The 16,874-nt window shown below is 32.0% G+C and overlaps 1 protein-coding gene and 1 long non-coding RNA gene across 2 annotated transcripts; both read right to left on the bottom strand.

The window, feature by feature from the left end:
• Positions 1-4,114: 4,114 nt before the first annotated feature.
• On the bottom strand, positions 4,115-11,245 carry LOC105337813 (tyrosine-protein phosphatase non-receptor type 7-like). The gene is made up of 9 exons (XM_034451979.2): positions 10,985-11,245; positions 10,810-10,897; positions 10,228-10,301; positions 10,044-10,080; positions 9,712-9,812; positions 9,333-9,452; positions 8,035-8,180; positions 7,538-7,673; positions 4,115-6,869 (listed from the first exon to the last, which is right to left on the bottom strand). The coding sequence occupies exons 5-9, from the start codon at positions 9,739-9,741 to the stop codon at positions 6,786-6,788; spliced, it is 516 nt and encodes a 171-aa protein (XP_034307870.2). The 5' UTR covers positions 9,742-9,812; positions 10,044-10,080; positions 10,228-10,301; positions 10,810-10,897; positions 10,985-11,245; the 3' UTR covers positions 4,115-6,785.
• Positions 11,246-12,717: 1,472 nt separating this feature from the next.
• LOC136274344 (uncharacterized) lies at positions 12,718-16,248 on the bottom strand. The gene is made up of 3 exons (XR_010712633.1): positions 15,979-16,248; positions 14,393-14,452; positions 12,718-13,849 (listed from the first exon to the last, which is right to left on the bottom strand). It is a non-coding gene; the product is annotated as an uncharacterized lncRNA (long non-coding RNA).
• Between the last annotated feature and the right edge of the window lie 626 nt (positions 16,249-16,874).

The raw sequence follows: 16,874 nt of genomic DNA, 5'->3' as shown, positions 1-16,874 counted from the left end.
AAACTTATGATTTGAAATATTTGGCTTGTATTGTTTCACAGTAATTACTGCACAGAATGAGATAACTGTTAGATTTGAAAAATATTGCTCTGCATCGATTTGGTATGTCTCAGCCTTCAACCCCTCTTATCTTTACTTTATTAAATCATACATGTATTGCTCATGCAAACTAAAGTTGTATAATTTTACTCAGATTACTTTATTAATCATCATCGGAAATCACGACCAGTCTCGCATTCAATTATTATCGTATGCGAGACGGGTCTTTGGTTTCGAACAATGATTTATAAAAAAGGGTTTCCAATTAGAGCATATTTTCATCACACACTAGAATGTAAAAGGCGGATGCAAAAGCAGCAGACGTCTCAGCATCAACTTGTATGACGTTCGAAATGTGTAGATATTGACGTTTCATTTATCAAATGTTTCATAATGTTTTAAAACAACATGTAATATTTGACTGAAAAAAATATTAATCGCGATATTAAAACAAGGCCAGACTCTAATTATTCAGAAAACACAACACAGACGCAGAAAAAAATAGAGGCAGAAAATAAAAAAAAATGCGTTTAAAATGTCGCTACTTTGACGTCGTTTTTTGAGCATTGTGACGTCAAAAGATAAGGGCCCTTTTCTCATGACGGCAGTCATATACTTTGAAAATTTAACGTTTAGAAAAAAAATTTCAAAATATTTATAAAACCTGTCGTAAGAGAGTGTGTTGTTATTTCATGTTCACAACTTGTTCCTTCAAATCCTTCTTTGCAATAATTACAGGACCCTGTCCGTTGGTCACATTTCGTATTCAGAAAGTTTTCTGGACAGACGTGTTGGCAATACTCTCCGTAGTACAAACCATTGCAATGGGTACATTTCCCGGTGATAGACTCACAGGACTGACAACTCCATCGACATCTTGCACAGTTTGGTCCGAAGTGATTCGTAGGGCATACTGTAATAAAGTGAATTTTCACATCAAGTTTATTCTATTTCGCAAAGGAAATGTAAGCAGAATTTGGAGATTTTACATTATTTCATCTCTGTATATGGTTTTCAGAGAAAGACGATTTATTCCAAGGAAGACGGTATTATCCGACCACCAGAATAACCAAACGACTTCTGGCGGCCGGAAAAAATGACTGGTTAGGTTATCACAAGACACGTTTAATGATAATTAACGCTTACTTATAAGATACATTTTAAACAGTCTTAGAGACCCAGTATCCATTTTCTTGACAATGAATCTATCTCCCCCCATTGCTCTGTCGCATTTTATTGATGTCTGGTACCGCTTTAGATCTCTGGGCAATTCAAATGCCTTACATCTTGTTGATAAATCCGTGGCTGTGTGTCCAACACTGATGTGTACTTCATACTGTCCTGGTCCATAAAGAAAATTTATTGAGAAAATCGATTTGTGATAAGCTTACACTTTATACACATACAAATGTTAGATGGGAGGCGTTTTTAATTTATGCATGTATGCAACAAAACAATCCATCATGTATCATATCAAAAATTATTGCTGATTTTAGAAATGATTATTCAAGCAAATATGGCGAGAAGCATTCTACAGTAAAAGGACTTCAATACTTTTCTTGAAGAATCAAATCATTTTGGGTTTGTCCTAAATAGTGAAAATATAGTGACATGTTAAAAATTTTCTTTCAATAAACATATTAACGTAAGTTCTTGGGTTTAGAATACGCTTTCTGTAATTAGTAGATTAGCTTATATCATTTGTGACATCTTTTTAAAATTCAATTACAGAAATACATAAAATATTTGAATTTAAAAAAAATGCAGAAATATGATTGGTTAATTGTGAAAAAGATAAAGAAACAAGTTGTAATGAACAACGTTATAATGATAAATACATATACATGCACTACCTGTATTCATTTGTACACGTTTTACACATGGAACAATGGATATCATTCTCAAAACATATATCGCCAGAAAAAAAGAACTTTGTAAGAAAGCATTCGCATGAGATGTAGATACAAATTTGTTCAAATTGCAGAGGTTGGGTGGGCCAAAATTGAGAATGAAATATTTACATCGGAATTAAATGAGATTTTTAAAAATTGAATTCATCATGTATATCAGCATCTCAAGTATAAGGTGAGTGGGTCACATCATGTTTTAACTGTAGCCTTTTGAAAAATTGTTGGGATCAGAAGATGTTCAAAGCCTAAATAAGGAATATATTATTTGAATTGTGGAATATTATCCAGAATTGTGATGTTACGCTAAAAGCGTCCTGATCAAATATATATCCTTAATTGTTCAAATTTTAACCTTTAGACTAGTACTGGGATCTAAAGAAGGGGTTCAATGTTTTTATAAAGGAATACAGATTATATTTTAAATTATTTAAATTATAACCCCCCTAAACTAGAATTGTGATCTTTGGATTGGCTTACAAATCAGTATACTAGTAATAAGTATGGAAACGAAGCTTTAAATGTTCATTTTAAAATCTACAATGCTATGAGGATTTGTAATATCATAAAGCAATAAAACATTTTGATATACATGTAGTTGTAATTCTATTTTTTAACACCACTAGGGCCATTAATAGGAAAGCCCAGAAGGCTCATTCATTATTCGAGATTCAAAATACGAGATTCGAAATACGAGATTCCAGATTTCGAAATTTGAGATTCATTATATAGATTACCTAATCAAATCAAGGATTTGAAACCTGTATCCTGATATTCAGGCTCTTGTCAATAGTGTCTAAAACGCAGTGATAGAAAGGTGCGAATTGGAGAAGGGATTACAGATAACCTTCACTTGATGATCAAACAAATTGTTAATGTTCAAATGGAGAACAGCCGTAGCTAACAGGTCTTCAGCAAAATCACACTGCCAATGATCCGCTTGTACCGTTCTGAAAAGTCAACGATTTTTATTGAAGATACAGAATTTTTTCTTTTAAATAGGCACTTAATCAAAGTACTGCGAGTACTTATAGGCGGAAGCGTGATTGTTATTAAAACTACCAAGCAAAATTAAGGTGCTATGGGACACCTGTCGATATTGATGTGAATAAAATCAATTATGACCAAAATACTCTTACCGATTTCAATTTAAAAATTTTAAAATTTCAAATTTTACAATATACTTGTCCCAAGAATATATTTTAAATATTTTTGGAAAGATAAAAGTTATAGAAGCCCCAGCAGAATTCGAACTCACGACTAACAGATTCGTAAATAACGCTCTAACACAGTGCTCTAAAATGTTAGATATGAATTTCAGGAAAGAAAACACATCATTTTGATCGGAGTTACGTGTAACATGAAAGTGTTCCATATCACCTTAATTGCATGATACAAAAGGCACTATTCCTTCCGAAAAGTAAGTTGTTATTTACCTCATAAGATGCAAACGTAAAAGACGTTGTTGGTAAATGATTGCTTTTTTCTAGATTAGTTAAATGTGGCAAGTGGACTTTGTGTGTACAAGTACTGAAGGATATTTACAGAGGCGATAAAATAAATCCTGCTTTTTCCTTAAATTCAATTGTATATCTTTACTCGATTTATTGAAGTCATTATGATTTTAAAAAATCTTAAGTTACATGTTAAATAATAATCCAATAAACTTTCATGTTTCATGACTTTCAAGGAAAATGATCAAATGAATATATAACGATTAGATGTTTTTGAAGGATATTTAGATATATTTACATTCACTAAGTATGATATATTTCTTATGGAAATTGATTGCAATTTATAGCTTTGTACAACCTGACATGAGTGAAATACGCACGTCCCGTTCATCGATTGGTCTAAATATTCATCAACCAAAGAAAAATCACGGACTGCACAAAATAATCATAATGATAATAAATTCAAGCTTTAATAGAAGACAATTTGGCTGTTTCTTTTATCTAACGAACGGATGAATGTAAACAAATGGCTTAAATGATTTTACTAACTACTTCCTTTAAACAATCAATTTATTAAGTAAATAAAAGAGAGTTGTAAATATAAACAGTAATATGTTTGATGTAATCTTTGATGATTCATGCCGTGGTTAGCCAAGATTAATATGCATTATATACAATTACACTTTTTATAAAACGACAAAATTCCTCAAAATAATCACATCTAAACTTTTAACTAATTAGCCCACAACCCAAAATCGAGACCGGTCTGTCGCATTGTAATTTTGGCACGTTGCTTTACTTTACTCTTGCACTCTCTCCTCCCAGGGATTAAAATTAATGAGTACCTCGCAAATGGAACCTGGGTACTAGCTATATGGTTTGTACATGTATGCTTACTAGGTAATTGAGAATGATATTGATTGTACAAGAAGCAAATTTCCTGTCTTTATGTTTCATTTTTTTTTTTTTTTTACTATAACAGTTTTTTTATACATGTATTTTAAAAAAAAATTATAGCCTTGATAGATGACATGTCTGTTAATTTAAAAACAGTTTAAAATCAAAGTTCATGCATGCATACACACAGAAGAGACATTTTATATACAGCAGCTCCGCAACCGGTTAAACGGGTTGCTCACTTTTTATGTCATTTAAGATATATAATCTTCGCAAGAGTAAATGCAACCTCATTGTTCATGTTAATGTTCAAGACGTTAGAAATAAGATTTCAGTTTAAGAAAATATCTCTGTTCATAAATATAACAAAATATACATATGTAAGTATTTGATAATCTTGTCCAATAACGTTCTCTTTAGAAACATTGAATTGTCCTAATTCTCTTTATTTTTAGCTTGTGCAAAAACTGCCGCTGGGATCCTTATGACCCCCCCCCCCTCACCCAATCACTACCTGTTGTTTTAATTAGCAACTATCTGAAATGTGTTAAATTATTGCGCGGAGCAAATGATTCTATCATTCTAATCTTCCTTTTTCAAATAAAAACTTTACAAATCGTTGTTCTTAAAACAAATCATTACTTGCGCATCTATTAATTATTCCTGCACAAAAAATGAATTATCTTCCCAGCGTAATATTTAGACCACGTGCGTTCCCTTTGTTTACATCGCATACCAAAGCAATAGTTATCGTTCGTTCCTCTACAGTGTATATATCTTTACTATTGGGCACTTTTCACTAAAAACAAATTGATTTCATAAACGGATAAAGTATTGATTTATACCATTTAAAGTTTAATTGCTTGAAACCAAAACGGCTAACATGTCTAAAGGGAGTCGAACAATGGAACGGGGGTGTCGTTTTGAGAGTTGTATGCCCTTTGTTTAAGTAACATCCGTTGGAGGTACCATAAAGAAGGAGAGGAATTTGACCTATGACGTAGAAGGTCATGAAAGCAATTGCAATAGGCGCTAATTATCATAGATACGATAGGACAAGTTCTTTTTATCCTACAAAATGAAGAAATTTATATAAGTTGTCATGTTATAACAAAGAATAAACTGACTTATCATATTTACAAAACTGTTTTAAAAATTTGTTAACTACTGTGGTCTTTAGCAAATAAACATTCGACTGTTATTGCGATGTACGATGGTTTTGTTTCCCTTACAATAATATAGGTGCAAGAAAAAAAATGTCGCCAGCTCCCGTTGCGCATGTCTGCTAAACTACATATTGGTTATATGAAAAAACATGTATATGTTTAACAGTTGCTGAAATGAAATATAATCATGTCTTACATATGTGTAATACGTTAGTCATTCATGATACTATTACTCTTGACATTATTCATAAGATAACACTCACGCAATTGACAGATTGTATTATTGTCATTTTTTCATGCAACAGACATTTATTTCAATTTAAATAATTAGGACCTGACTTGAAATACCTAAAACTAGAAAAATCATATAGTAGTCTGTCCACATGTTGGTCTGTCTATTAACATTTTAAACGGGTAGCAAATATATTGTACTAAGAATAACTTGACTATTTAGGCATTAACAATGTAACTATGCATACTCCCTGAAAAGAGTAGACATAAACATTGATGCAGTTGTTATATTTTTGCTTTTAGTAAGATTTTTATTATAATGTGTATTTCTCAATGTTACTGTGTCCTTTTTTTTTATAATCCAATGGCAATACTTGTATGAACAGGAAAAAAAAAGTCAACAAAAAATAAACCTTTGCCGAGACTTTAGGTTACTAAAAATGAAAATAAGCAGGAATGGTCAAGGAACTTGTCAGACAACATCTAAAGTTAACGCATTACATGTAAATAACCGGCGTTTTTCTATGTTCATTGTGTTCACCAATTATCTATGATAATTACTGACATTTCTTCGGCTATGACTATACTGACAAGAAGACGTGGATACAAAACGTGAGCGTAAAATTCAAAAAAGAAATCCAAACGTGATATTCTAAAGTTAGACTTGAAACAATTTGTGAACTTTCAATGAAAGCAACTTATAAATTGTAAAACGAATATAAGGACAATTTAGGGTGATTGAGTGACGTATTTTGCTAAAAATTACATGACGCAATTGAACAATGCAAAATCATGTTGTTAAAGATGACATTAAATTAAACATGCTTAACCTGGACATTTGACAACAGATCCTTTATGTATTCTTTATAGAAGGCATACAACTGTTTATTGATCCGTTATTCGCAACACAATTTTGACAAAACGAACAGCAAAAAATATGGCAGCAATATTAACTTCTGTAGATTTGTTAAACAATGTTGAAATACAATGTTCTGATAATCTTAAAACTGGGTTTCTTTTGTAAGATCATTATCATTCCTTTGCATTTCAAAGATGAACAGATTTATTCGACGTCGTAGCTGATCCGTCCATCATAACACATCTAGATAGCTTTGTTGACAAATGGTGTTAGTGAAACCCTCAACAACAGCGTCGTGGAGAAAGACGTACTGTTCCTGTAATTGATACATGTACCGTCATAACTATCAGTTTATGAAGTTAAAAATAATATTAAGACTGACACAGTATGATAGCGATTCTATGGTAACTGTAAATGTAGTAGTTGACATCGAAATGTTAGAGAAATGACATAAAATAATTGATCGTTTAGTTAATTTTTATGCTGGTTTTATGTATGTATTATGAATATTCAGGTAGCTCTTTACCTCGAGGTTTATACTTTTTATGACACTACGTCACACTGGCGATATAAATGCTTTGCGAAATTATCGTCTTGCTCAGTGGTTAAAGTATTGGGCTTGTGTATTGAAGATTTAAAGTTTGATATCTGTTTAAGTCTTTTGTTTATATTTTTTGAATTTAATTAAAAAAGCTTTTTAAATGGCCTATATTTGTCTATTAATTAGTCAAATATACTTATTTTTTATCTGGTTGCTTTCTGCTGATTTGATAAAATATTTTAAGGTACATACACAGCGAGCCAATAAAACTCCCCAACAACACACTTTTTATGTACAAATTGTATGATACACTCTTACATGATGTTTTATAACTGTTTATAGAGTCGTGTAAAAGAATTAGATACTACACGTTTCATAAAGAGGATTCCATACAAAAAGTTATCAACGTCTGAAAAAAAAATTGTAAATTTGAGTAAACGTACGTATGTCTGAATGGATTTCCCTCTTTGATGTCGAAGTGAAATGACGTATCCCTTGACGTCAACAGTTTGCTCAACAGCTCCCTCTTCCAGAAGATAATCGATGGCGATAAATGTACCGGTTCTACCAATTCCAGCGCTTAAAATACATAAATCAAATTTAATCACTGCATGAAACATCAATAGTTTTGTCTAAAATATTAAATAAAGCTTTAAAGCAAGCTAGAAATATTTTGTAAAAATGATAAAATGACAATAACAATCTGTCAACCATCTCAAAGATTTTTTTCCTATCATGGAACTTGATTTTAGAAGAAAGAAAAAACCACAATAAACATACATGTAAGTCATTCTTGTAAGTAATATAAAATCATGCAATTAACTTTTTTAGTTATGTATATTTAATGATGTAGAATAATTCAGGCAATTACTTTTTATGACAGTCCACATATCATCTTGACATTCAATATATAACGAGGATTTACAAGTGGCAAATGTACCTGCAGTGAACAACTATTGGTCCATCTGAAGACGTTAGGCCACTCCTTACGAGATTCCGGAAGCTGATCAACGAGGTCACATCTTCTGGGACGGACTTGTCAGGCCAGGCCGTAAAGTGGAATTGTGTCACTTTTTTCACTTCCTCCTATGGAATGTGATATTTGCAAATATGAAAAGTTAATGTACATAACAATATCAAAGCAACCATTAATAAATCTGCAGTGTTTCTATAAGGTCTATAAGGCTACTGACTGACTTCGGACATATATCAAATTGATGAGTCATAGACGGAGAGACGAAATATCAAACGTAATTAGTGTTTTGTTCGCCGGAGGATCCATGTAAAAGTTGCCCTACATGTCACCCAGTCTTTCTTTCAAATTCCAATTAAACCCCAGTTTCAACTACTAAATAGTCTAGGAATCTTCGCTGCACTCTTGGTCACTTTCAACGGTTTTTGTAATATTTACCAAAAAAAGTTTTCACTTTCTTTTTCTCCGCAGATGTTTGAGCAAATCTCGACTCATCCTCTGAAGCCATGGCCATTTTGTACGATTCTCTGGCAAATGGCCGTGATTTTATGCGAGTAAACCATAGTAAGAGATAGCACTTTGATACGATCTTTTATCTCTAATCACAGTTTACACAAAATATGATATTTACTGTTGATGCAGTAACAGCGAACTACGTGTAGAATGAAAACAAGTTAAAACGTGACGTAAGAGAAGGCGCGGGATATTCAACTTGACGATACTTTGTGTTCAAACAGCCATGAATAGGAGAGAGCTGTGCTAACTTCGGACCGTGTCTTGAGACATGATCTCGATGCCTTAAATTTATTCTGCCACAGACACAAAAAATGACATTATTTCAAAAGGCAACTACTCTATTTTTAAAGAAATTTTAAAAGCAAAATAAAAAGTACTTATAAATGCGGTCATGGTTTCTGTATCATGACGTGATTAGAAGATCTAGGCAAAGCGTCTGCCATATCACCAAATATAAATCCTTACCAGCAAAACATTAAAATGTATTTGGAAGTTACGTGTCATATTTAAACCAATGGAAATGTGACATTTCAGTCCGAGGGAAAACAATATCATTATATCATACTACTAAAAAAACACTGTGATTGTCTTTTCTCGATTGGAATATGTTTAAGATATCAAGCAGGTATAAGCTTGATTTTACTTACTGTCTTACATATTGATTATGCATATAATTTGTCAATTTTTCATATCAAATAAAGGAATTAAGAAAAAATTTTACGATATCAATTAAGAGAGAAAATACAGACCTGGTACTTTACCGTCAAATACCGCACTGTGTACGAGTCAAACACATCCATACCGTCCAACTCAATGGTATATGGACCAATATTTAGTTCTGTATCTGGCCAGTACTTCAAACATTTCATCTATGAAACACAACCAAATATCAGTGTCAAGGTGAAACTGATAAGAGCATTATAAACAAAGTATAACGTAACGACTTGGGAAAATAAAAACAAAATTAAGTTATTTATTTAACGTTTCTTATCATGAGAATGTTCCATATTGAGGCAAGTTTTCTTATTTTCTTTATACAGATTAGTCACAAATGTTAAATCATAAAATAAAAAGTGGTTTAATACAGAACATTTAAAACATTTTCTAAAATTTCAACAAACAAGTTACCTTATCTCCTTCGTACAAATTTGTAAGCATAACGATTCTTGTGCAGTCGTTTTGCCAAAAAACTCCCCAAAAATCTTCTAACGTTCTTGGATTAAAAGGACCTATAAAATACTTTGCTGTTAGGTATTTTGAAAAAGGAAAACATATTGATTAAAAGCATTCTCACGTTGATGGCTATTTTTTTTATTTGTGTAAACCATACAAGTGTAGCTTTGTGCGAGTTATCGTTTTGTTTATTATGTAAATTAACACCTAATGCCTTTTATAATTTATACCAATGAAAAAATCATTATTTATTATTACGAAATTAAGAAAATTTATAAAAGTATTACCTTGTGCTGCAATATATGCCTTTTCTTTTCCATAGCCCTACAGAAGGTGTTTTCTTATAAATAATTATTAAAAAGAAACAACAGTTACTTAATGTATAAAGAATTTACTATATTAGAAAGAAATACTGGTGTATTAAAACATGAAAAGATTAATAAACCATTATTTCATGCATATCTAACTAACGTGTATGTAGGATGCGTTGACATATCCCTTGGTATCATCGTCATCTCTTGTCAGCTTAACACAATTGTGATCATCTGAAAGGGAGGATAACTTCAGATCAAGCAGAATGAAAATGTTTTTAATTATTGTCTGTAACATTCTATTTTCGAACATTATTTTATAAAAGTTTTCTTTCCTAAATGTTTGGAGTACTTCAGAACCTGCAGGATTGTCCTTAGTATATTTTATCAATAGATATATAGTTTATTTATTTGAAATCGGTGGTATCCAGTGCAGTACTGCAGACATTATACATATATGTGATCAGCCTGGAATATAATTTTTACATGAAACATAGAGTTCTATCATGGAATAACAGAGAGTTAGGTTAGCTACATTCATCTAACATGCTGTATATTACTTTCTTTATGATTTCTAAATCAAAGACATTCCTATATAATTAAATATCATCAATAATACTTCACTTGTATATTGTTTTAGGCTTTTGTAAAATTCTTATCACAGGATGTACATGTTTGTTTGTTCGTAATTCTTAACATATAACTAAAATCTTGAATTCAATGCTTTAGAGAATATACTTACACGGGTAGATTCCTTTATATCTGTTTTTGTTTCTGTTGTAAGTCTTCCACGCGTTCGAATATGATTCCAATAGTCCTCTTGGAAGATCCTATAAAGATAAATTTAAAACATCACAACAAAGATTTCTGTGCAAAAACCAGTTAAGCGTAATCTCAAAATATATAATGATTTATACATTGAACTCTCCCTCCAAGGCACCGTTATTTATTCTGCTCGGCAAATCCTCGATGAACTTATTTATAGACACCCTCTGTGACGTCAGGTTATTTTATTCTACGGTGATGATTTCCTCCTCTACGTCATCAGGATTGTCCTCCACAATCTCCACAAGGTCAGACTCGTGTGTGGAGATCTCTCTGTGGAGTTCTATATTGGTGTCATTGTCCTCAGCGTTTTCTATGATTGGATTTCCTTTTTTCTTGCTAAAAGATTTCTTGTTAGAATATTATAATATAAAAAATAGAAGTTGTATATGAGGTTTTTATTGATGGTCTATTTTGGTTTAGAAGACGTATAATTAGCGTATTGACTTACCTCTGAACGAAAAGACTAATCACAACAGTAACAAGTATCGAGAGGATTACCAACATACTCCATAGAATGATCTGGTCAACGTTGTTGCCATCTTCTGTTGTTTTTCATTAAAAATGTTTAATACAAAGGAGTTTGTATTGAATTTGTTTTAGCAAATGGTCAGTTTGATAAAGTGACTTTACGTATATATTTTATAACAATGAAAAAAGTGTTGAATCGACTACCTGTCCTGACGAAAATCATAAGCTCTTTTTTTTTAAACGCAACACAACAAACAAGAGGCCAGCAGGCCACATCGCTCACCTGAGCAACAATAGGCAACAATAAACAATTAACAATAAAGTCAGTTTCATGGACTCATTATACAAAATATCTGGACAATTTGGTATAATACATGTAGAACCTGTATAAACTGTCTGTTTCCTCCTGGATATTCTAATTTCTTTATATAATCACGTCCCTTTTCGAACAGGATGCTTTTATAGTTATATCACATTCAGCATTGCAGTTCTCAAAAAAACCCTTTTGCTTATATAAAGGATAAAAAACTACATCAAACTCTGAACGTCGACTCCACATTGTGTCCCCACTTAATTACTTTTAAAATGTAATTAATTAAACTCAATTACAAATACTTCTCTTCAATTACCCCGTCCTTTCATTCAACTCTCCATTGTGGCTTCATCCTACCCCCGGGGTAATGATTTTCACAGCTTTGAATCTACACTACCAGAGAATGCTTCCACACAAGTTTCAGCTTTCCTGACCTAATGGTTTACTGAGAAGATTTTTAAAGATTTACTTTATATATTCCTATGTAAAATTCAACCCCCTCCCCCCACCGTGGCTCCACCCAACCCTCGGGAGTTAAAAACTTCACAACCTTGATTCTACACTACCTGAGGATGCTTCCACATAAGTTTCAGCTTTCCTGGCTGAATTGTTCTAAGGAAAATATTTCTTAAATATTTACTCTATTCAATCCTATGTTGAAATTTGAGCCTCTCCCCTCCCCCATTGTGGCCCCACCTTACCCCCTGGGGTCATAATTTTATCAACTTTAAATTTGCACTACCTTACGATGCCTCCACGTAAGTTTCAGTTTTTCTGGTGGATTGCTTTCTGAGAAGAAGATCTTTAAAGATTTAATCTCTATATTCCTAGTATGTAAAGATTCGACCCCCCCCCACTGTTGCCCCACCCTACCCCATGGGGTCATGATTTTCACAACTTTGAATCTACACTACCTGAAGTTGCTTCATCATAAGTTTAAGGTTTCCTTGCTGAATGGTTTCTGAGAAGAAAATATTTAAAGATTTACTCTATATATTTTTAGATTGAAATTTGACCCCACCCCCCTCAATTGTGGCCAAACCATGGTTTTCACAATTTTGAATTTTCACTACCTGACAATGTTTCCACGTAAGTTTCGGCTTTCCTGTTTGATTGCTTTTTGGGAAGAAGATTTTTAAAGATTTACTCTATATATTCCGATGTAAAATTTTGACCCCCATTGTAGCCCCACCCTACCCCCGGGGTCATGATTTTTTACAACTTTTAATATACACTACCTGAGGATGTTCCCATGTCAGCTTTCCTGGCTGATACCTTTCTGAGAAGAAGATTTTTCAAGATTTACTCTATACATTCCTTTACATTTCTATGTAAAATTTCTCGAATTTTTTTAATAATTCTTAATTATTTCCCTTGGGAAAGAAGCGTGGTCTCTAAATTTACAACTTTGAATTCCCTATGTCAAAGGATGCTTTGTGCCAAGTTTAGTTGAAATTGGCCAAGTGGTTCATGAGAAGATGTTGAAAATGTGAAAAGTCTACAGACAGACAACAGACCAAATGTGACAGAATAGCTCACTTCAGCTTTCAGCTCAGGTGAGCTAAAACATAAACTAGACATAACACATTGCTATTACGCTATCCATCCGGAACTATAGAGTATGGATTTATTTTTTGACTGTAATTTGGCATTATCGGATAGTTCTATTTGATCAGTGCTTCCTTGAATAGACACTGCTTGAAAATAAGCATTAGTATAATTATACTAATTATATTCAATGTGACTGTCTGTCTGTCTGTTATTGTTAAACCTAAAACGCATAAGCAAAAGGAAATTTGTGTTGTTTCAAATTTGGCTATTCATTAATTGTTTTCGTTATTTACTTTTGATATGGCAACTTTAATATTTATCTAAAACGACAGTTTCGATCCTGCTCTATATATTATTGCCAATATTGTTTACGATAGTAGATCAAACTAAACAAGATTTGATTGCAGTTAATTTAACTTCACTATATATGTCTTTAAGTTCCATGTTTACGTAACTATTTCAGATAAATGAAATATAGGCATAAAAATCGTCTTGAAACGTATTTGCAAATGCACACATAATCTGCATGAAAAATGTATTCTATACAAAACGTAGTTACTTTTTTTCTCCATTATGGGGGTCACAAAGGTTGAATTGTCAGAGGAACGAGTATTTTCTGTTTCTAAAACGGGAGATTTTAGTTAATGATTTTAATTTTTAAACAAATAGTTTCTTGTTAAAAAAAATCACTGGAGCAGGGAACAGAAAAACAAAATAAAGGCAGCTTCTTTATTGACCAGAAACTTTCTCTCTTTAAAAATCATCTAGCGTCTGGGTTTTTTAATTTTTTTCTTGAGAAACGATTATAGTATATGTCATTTATAAATGCATTGGGTTTTTTTTTATTGTAGTCAAATTCAGTTTTAAAATTTCCACAATAATGATATATTTTGACCCTTTAAATACAAGGTATAAAAAATCATTACGAATAGAGATCGACATACTAAGGCAAATTCTATTATCTGTCAAATGGAACTCTTAGTGTACTTTGTTTTTTGTGTAAAAATGTATGATACATTCTTGTAGCTTAATAAAAAAAAATCACAGTAGATTTCCTGAAAAAATATCTCTAATTATCAATCAAATTAACGCATGCTATATAATTCCTTATATATATTTTATCACAACATAAATATTGTCATTTATTTTTTGTGAGCGAAACTACCTTCTTTGTCTATTAAAGTTGACTTGTCACAGGTTTCATCAAATAAAACTCGAGTATTTCCTGCAACAACAATTGAATATATATATATATATATATATATATATATATATATATATATATATATAATCAAAAAAGAAAAAGAAAATGAACAGTTCCAAAGTTTCTATTCACAGTCTTCTTAACTCTTTAAATCCAAATATTCAATTCACCATGGAATTCAGTGATTGTTCTATTTCATTTCTGGATATCATGGTTTTAAAAAACCAATCAAAAATTTCAACAGATGTTTATTACAAAACCACGGACACTCATCAGTATCTAAATTTTAAATCCTGTCACCCTACGCACACCAAAAGAAATATCCCGTACAATTTATCAAGAAGAATTTGCACTATTGTTAGTGAAGAAAAAACCAAAGATCGAAGATTGATGGAATTGAAAATGTATCTAAGTGCTCAAAATTATCCCGAAAAACTAATAGATTCGGCCATAGAAGAAGCAAAGAAAATACCACAGAATATACTCAGAACAACCAGAAAAAAGGAAAAAGATTCATTTTTAATTCCTTTTGTTACAACCTACAATCCCAAACATTTTAATATATTTCAAGAAGCAAAAAAGAATTTTTCTATCATTGAGCGGGATCAAGAACTTCAACAACTAATTAAAAAATCTGACCTACTCCATAGCCAAAGACAACCACCAAATCTGAAGAAAATATTGACAAGAGCAAAATTTCATTCAACACCAGAAAAATATGTTGTTTCCAAATGCGGAGATTCCAGGTGCGGCACGTGTCCTTTCCTAAAGACAGGAGATTCTATTTCTTTTAAATGTGGCAAGACTTTTTATGTTAATGAAAATATGTCGTGTAAATCCAAAAATCTGCTTTACTGTATTACATGTAACCACTGTGGCGAAAATTACATCGGCCAAACCGGAACACAACTTACCGCCCGCATGCGCGTCCATCGCCAACAGATCAATGATCCCAGTACCAGAAACACCCCATGCAGTGAACATTTTGACAGATGTGCTAAGGGAGATTATAAAGTATTCCCATTTTATAAACTTAAAACCGATTCAACCGCCATGAGACTTGTGAAAGAGAACTATTTTATTATATTATTTTCCCCAAAACTCAACAAACATTAAATTTCTGTATAATCATCTTTGTTCTAGCCAGTGTTTGTATTTGTAAATTTATTGATGTCGTTATTATTATATTGTGTCTAATTCAGTTTTCCCGAACTTTAACGTTTTATATTGTATTATGACGTCATGGATTTATTCCTTCCCTGAAAAGACTCTCGTTACATCATGACGTCATAGTAAACGTTTCTAAGGAAAACAAGTTCATAACTTATGTACATTCACCTGAAGAAGGATGTAAATCCAGAAAGCGCTAGTGAATAGAAACTTTGGAACTGTTCATTTTCTTTTTCTTTTTTGATTATTTATACTGTGTGATATCACCTTTCACTCATTTTGGATTATATATATATATATATATATATATACATCAAAAAATGATCAACGACACAAACAATGAAAATTGATAATATATATAAAAAATATTGAGAAACCTGTAGATATACTCAATGAAGCCATTTCAAGTTCACAACTTTTTCCTTCAAATCTTTCTTTGAAGCCATTACAGGATCCTGTCTGTTGGTCGCATGTCAAATTGAGACAGTTAACTGGACAGTTAAGATGGCAAAACTGTCCATAGTACGACTCTTGGCATTGGATACACACCCCAGTGATAGAATCACAAGACCGACACTTCTGTGGACATTTTGCACAGCTTGGTCCGAAGTGATTTGAAGGACATACTGTAATCAAATAGATTTTATTTAACTATATTTACATTTTCCAGTGTCTTTTCCTGTGATAACACTACGCATCGATTATGTACTATATAGCCCATAATACAAATGACGCCAAATTGAGGCGCCAGCGGGGTTTGCTTATTTATATTTAAATATTTAATCGTACGATGGCTTAAAATTATATAAATATAAGTAATAAGGAATCATTCTTTGAACATTATGAGATGATAATTTCGGTCGGGGCGTGATCAAATCTATCATAAAGCCCTTCGGGCCAAAATCATCACATCATAATACTCAAAAAATGATTCCTTATTTCTTATTTAAATAGGAAATACATTATATGTGCCCACTTTCATTTAATATCAAAAAGCTGATTGGGTCACCTTGGACCTAACAAATATCGAAAATGCCCCTTTAAACCATAGAATTTTTAATATACACTTTTGATTTTATCTAAGTAAAAAAGGAATTAAAGTTTCTTTCTGTTCGAGAACAAAACTAGAGTTTTGATAATAAACATGTGAAGTGTAAATTTCGCAAGATTTTTCTGATAATGATAAGATAAATTACAAATTTTTAATTTCAAGAGAAATTTCCAATCTTATACTCAATCCAGATATTGAAATTACAATTTTACCAGCATTTAC

The sequence above is a fragment of the Magallana gigas genome, chromosome 4, assembly GCF_963853765.1.
Source record: "Magallana gigas chromosome 4, xbMagGiga1.1, whole genome shotgun sequence".
NCBI classification, from domain to species: Eukaryota; Metazoa; Mollusca; class Bivalvia; order Ostreida; family Ostreidae; genus Magallana; species Magallana gigas.
The sequence above is the reverse complement of the archived record's forward strand: the minus strand, read 5'-3'. Positions and strand labels throughout refer to the sequence as shown.

Excerpts from the sequence above, each read along its gene's own strand:
- LOC105337813 (XM_034451979.2), bottom strand. The coding sequence starts at position 9,741 with ATGCTTACAAATTTGTACGAAGGAGATAAG. Across the intron at positions 9,453-9,711 it reads ATTTGTACGAAGGAGATAAG|ATGAAATGTTTGAAGTACTG; the intron begins GTAACTTGTTTG and ends TGTGTTTCATAG. Across the intron at positions 8,181-9,332 it reads ATTTGACGGTAAAGTACCAG|GAGGAAGTGAAAAAAGTGAC; the intron begins GTCTGTATTTTC and ends CACATTCCATAG.